Source organism: Lontra canadensis, unplaced genomic scaffold (assembly GCF_010015895.1).
Source record: "Lontra canadensis isolate GAN:19392208 unplaced genomic scaffold, GSC_riverotter_1.0 scaffold2790, whole genome shotgun sequence".
NCBI lineage: Eukaryota > Metazoa > Chordata > Mammalia > Carnivora > Mustelidae > Lontra > Lontra canadensis.
Window position 1 is genome coordinate 1 of NW_022633774.1, and position 4,951 is coordinate 4,951.

General features: G+C 37.8%; 1 protein-coding gene across 1 annotated transcript; it reads right to left on the bottom strand.

Annotated features, from left to right (window-relative positions):
- Nucleotides 1-38: 38 nt before the first annotated feature.
- On the bottom strand, nucleotides 39-2,229 carry LOC116863747 (disintegrin and metalloproteinase domain-containing protein 29-like; the record flags this gene model as incomplete). Its single annotated transcript, XM_032851104.1, has 1 exon — nucleotides 39-2,229. A coding segment is annotated over exon 1 (2,191 nt), but the record flags the coding sequence as incomplete, so codon positions are not given.
- Nucleotides 2,230-4,951: the final 2,722 nt, after the last annotated feature.

Below are 4,951 nucleotides of genomic sequence, written 5' to 3' on the forward strand. Positions count from 1 at the left end.
CCCACTCGGAGCCTTTTGCGCTGGCGTTGCAGTCCCACTCGGAGCCTTTTGCGCTGGCGTTGCAGTCCCACTCAGAACCTTTTGCTCTGGCTTTGCAGGTTGAGTCGGAACTTTTTCCTCTTTCCTTTTTCTCTTCAGACAAAGGCAAAGAAGACAACATAATAAGAGAAGCAACCAAAAAAGCGAGAACCATAACACATAACTTTTGTTAAACTTTTCTCTCTTAGGGGGTGGGCCACTATCAACGCTACCTCCATTGCCCCTTACTAGGCAGTTGGGTGGGTCCCACATATAGTTGCAATGGCAGTGATGTCTGTTGTTGCAAATGCCCCTCATGTTGCAGAACTCAGGTGAACAATTACTATCCAAGCGAGATATATGGACACACTTCCTGTCAATGCAGAGGTGTTCTTCACCACACCCTGTGCCATCTTGTACTTCACCAATATCAGGTTTGGGCATCCCAAAGTGGTAGTCAAGACCCCAGCAGGTGACCTCATTGAAGTGATACTGATGCACAGTAGAATGATCCCTCAAAAGGGGAATTTCTCTCACATTCGTACACTGAACTCTCCCACACAGGATGTCTGAGATATTACATTTTACATATGAAGACTGGTTGATACCACAGTTACCAAAACGGTCACCAAGAGTATTTACATTTTTGTAGCAATTTTGACTTGCACTCTTTGCCTCCGGGCCAAAAATCTGCTTACACAGATCATTGCGGTCATTACATCTCTTCTCATAGCAATAGGCACTTTCATTACAAGGAATTCCATCCTCCACATACACATCATCTGGGCACTGAGGGGATGATCCATCACACCACTCTGGAAGGTCACATTCATTGGCCTCTCTTCTACACATTTCTCCAGATGGTAATAACTGGCAGTTTTTGCAACAAAGTCCGTGAGCACAAGTAGACCCATAAGTCATGGTGCAGTTTGATAGACAACAGGCATCTTTTGCACAATTCTGTAAAGGTCCACAGTCACACTCCTCTTCTTCTTCAACAATACCATCCCCACAGCGCTTCTTTGAAAATATATCCTTTGTGTATATCTCGTAGAGCATACATTTTGCTTCGTGTATAGTATATAACCAAAAAAAAGAAAGACTACAATTGCTAAATGTTGTTATTGGTGGGTTTGAAGTATGCATTATACATCTGAAGTGTCCACATGTACAAAAATCACCATCATGAAACATACCCAAGTTATGGCCAATATGATGAGCTACTGCAATTCCAACCAAGGTCAAGGATCTGTTTAACATAGTAACAATTGCACAACTATAGCGTGGTTGACACATCCCTCTAACATAACCTAAACCACTCATTCCTCGTACTGGTTTATGCATAAAAAGATGTGCAGTATCATGTGGCAGGCGGGGAGCAAGGTTATCATTTTTCCAAAGGCAAAAATATTTCAGAGATCTCCTTATATCATTAACTTCAATGTAGTTTTTTTTAGTCCAGAACTCCATACCAAACAATAACAATCTAATACCCAATATCTCATAAATGGAATCTGCTATATTTATGATAGTATATAGCTCTTCAGTATACTTTGAAATATTCTTTTTTATATGAAGATATAGAGTATGGTCCACCACCACTACTAGTTCAACAATAAAAAAATGGCGCCACCAGCTCCCATAACCAGTTTGCCTCTGAGTGAAATTATTAATCTCTTGAGACTCCAGTTGGGGTAAAATTTCCTCTAGCACAAAGTCAGAGTTCGTTTCTGAAAACTGAGACTCCTCACTCTCCATTTTATATATCAAATGTTCAAATTTAGTAGAAAAAGTCATGGGCTTAATTTCATAAGCACTGTCATTTATCTGTAACAATCCTCGGAAGCCACCAAAACAGGAACTGAGGGCAACCAGGGATTCTGGGTCCCCCTCCACATAACCGTGATAGTAGCAGTCATGGTGAACAAAGGGTTGGTCCTCAAGGAGAGCACCTTGGTCTGTGTAGGTGAACACTGGGAGGTGCCTGGACAGCAAATACTTCTTGACCTTTATGTGGACAATGTGTCTCTTGCCCCCAAAATGCAGGCTGTAAGAGAGCCAGTCTGAAGGCTTCATGCCTCTGCCAGTGTCAAGTATCTTCAAAGGAATCACCACTTCTGGGGGACTATGGTAACGGGAGTGGTCAGCCTCGGTGTGTCCACAAAAGGACAGAAACACCCCAAGCCAATACAGCAGAAGTATGATCCTCATGTCCAGCAGAGCTTTAATCATAGTCATTATAAAATCACCACTATGTAAACACTAGTCCAGAGAAGAAGGCAGGCAAAACTGACAGTCATAGATGCTCTGGCTTCTTAGCCTGAGCTGGTCAGTGTGCAGGGCTAATTATTGAGGATCTGTCTTCTGGCAGAGTTGAACCATTAGAATATCAGCCCTGTAAGTAAAGCATGTGGATGAAAGTGGTTATGCCTGGTGGAGAAAAAGAGAGAGGCACAAAATAAAAGTAGTTAGTGTTTTGATCAAGGAATGATTCAGGAAACTTCCTAGATTTGTTCTTACATATTGACAGAGCAGAGAGGGGCTGAGGGTATGTAAAAGAATGAAAACTGGCCATAGATTTATAGTTAGTAAACCTAGTGCTGTTGACCAGAACACACACTGTCTTGATAATAATAACAATTCAGTGTGTGAACACACTGTGAAAGTAAAATAAGGTTGGGAATGATGATGGGAAAATAAGGATTTATTGTGTTACTATATAAATATGCATATCATGAACATTTCCAGAATAAGTAATTAAAACAAAAGGGTCTTGAGGGTAAAATGATCATATATTGCTGAGATTGTTTCAATTTATACATGTTAAGTTAGCATAAGTAATAATACCTATTCTTTTTTTCAAAATCAAGGGATAACTTACTTATTCCATAAGAGACATTTTTTTTTTTTTAAGCAGTCTGATGTTATTCTTTCATCTCCTTTATGGTGCTTACCATACACCACCCAAGAGCAAAAATGTTTATCTCAATTTCTTTTTTTTCTTCCCTTATTCTCCTTAATAGGCTTTCAGACTGGAAATACTCGAGAGCATTATTGTGTCTTTCACAAATGTTAATATCTTCTATAATGTCTATGTTAATTCTTTATATTAAAAAATGATTGACTTGACTTTTATTGTTCCTTGGAGTGTTACTCAAAAGTGTTTATTACATTTTCAATGCGGAACATTGTTTGAAAATTGTGGCCAATTAAGTTTGTGGAACAAGATCATATAAACTCGGTTTCCTTGTTTATTGCCTCTAAATTCAACTAAGTACCCTGAAAATAATTCAATGATAAAAACTAAAACAACCTCTGAAAGCTAAAAATCAAAAGGCAGATTGGCTAGAGACCTCAAGGCTTGAGGAATGATAACCAGGTGAATTCACTGAGTTTTCTTTTAATTCCTCATGTATAGACCAAATTGGGTTCTGGGGAGGTCTTTAACATAGAACCACAAGCATAGACCAAAAAAACTCAAGAACAGTTTGCTCTTTCTGAATGAATGACAGAGAATGAAAAAAAAAAATCACAATAAAAAGCCAAAAAGGTGTTCTAGCACCTGCTCTTGAGCCAAGACACATGTGTGATTCAGAGTGGCAACTTCAAAGACTTATAGGTCAATGCAAAACATAGTCCATAGTCAGTGCACTGGTGGACTGTTTAATCCCCCTACTTTGACAGTATAATAGCCCTGAAAGGCAAGCCTAATCCTCATCAATATCCAGGTAACTAGTTAACTAACCTGACTTCAGAGGCAGCAACAAAATCCCAAGAATCTGACCCAATTTCAGCTCAAAAACTAAAGCAGAAAATAGGAGTCTCCATTATAAAGCTTGGTATCTCCCACCTCTCCACCAAGAGATATAAAGAGACAGAAATTCTGGCTTCTGTTCCTCCTGTCTCCGGGTCTAAGCATGGCTCTATGACACCAGGTAGTCCACAAAAGGCATCAGACTAGATCAAGCAGAAAAAAAGGATCACTGGACTCCTACAGGTCATGGCTAATTATTTAGTCAAAAGAGAGACAAAGACTGGAAAAGAATGAAGAAAATAAACGACTTGTAGAACACCAGCAAGAAGACCAAGATATATGTGATGGAAGTACCCAAATAAGAAGAGAAAGGACCAGAAAACTCATTCAAAGAAATAATAGCTAAAAATTTCCCAAATCTAAGGAATGAAATGGGCATCCAGATGCACAAAGCCCAAAATATCTCAAATAAGAAGAACCAAAGAAATCCATCCCAAGACTTACTATAATCAAATTACAAAAACACAAAAAATTTTGAAAGTGGCAAGAGAGAGCAATATGCCACATTCAAAAGAATCACCATAAGACTATGCGTGAAATTTTGAACAGAAGTTTTGCAGATCTGGAGGCAGTGAAATGATTTAGTCAAAATGTTTAAAGGAAAAAAAAAAACCTGTCAACCAAGAATACTATATTTGGGAGAATAGTCTTTTAAAATAAAGGAGACATAAAGATATACCCAGACAAACAAAAGTTAAGGGAGTTTATCACTATTAAAACTGCCTTATGAGGGATGCTAAAATGAGTTTTTCCTGTTGGAAAGAAAAGGATGCTAAATAGCAACATGAGAGGGTAAAGAAATGAAAGACAAATTTATGCATTCATATCCATATATAATATATATATTAATATATACATACATATATTCATACATATACATATATATGAATATGATATTACTCTGTAGTGAGTAAAGCACTTTTAACTCTAGTATAAAAGAGATAAAAGTATTCAAAATAATTATAACTCTAAACCATGTCAAAATTACACAATAAGAATAGATGTAAACTGTGGCAATAAGATAAAATGCAAGCTGAAGGAAAGATAAAATATAGAATTTTGGTATGTGATTGAGCTTAAGTTATTATCAGCTTAACATAGGCCACCTTAACTATAAGA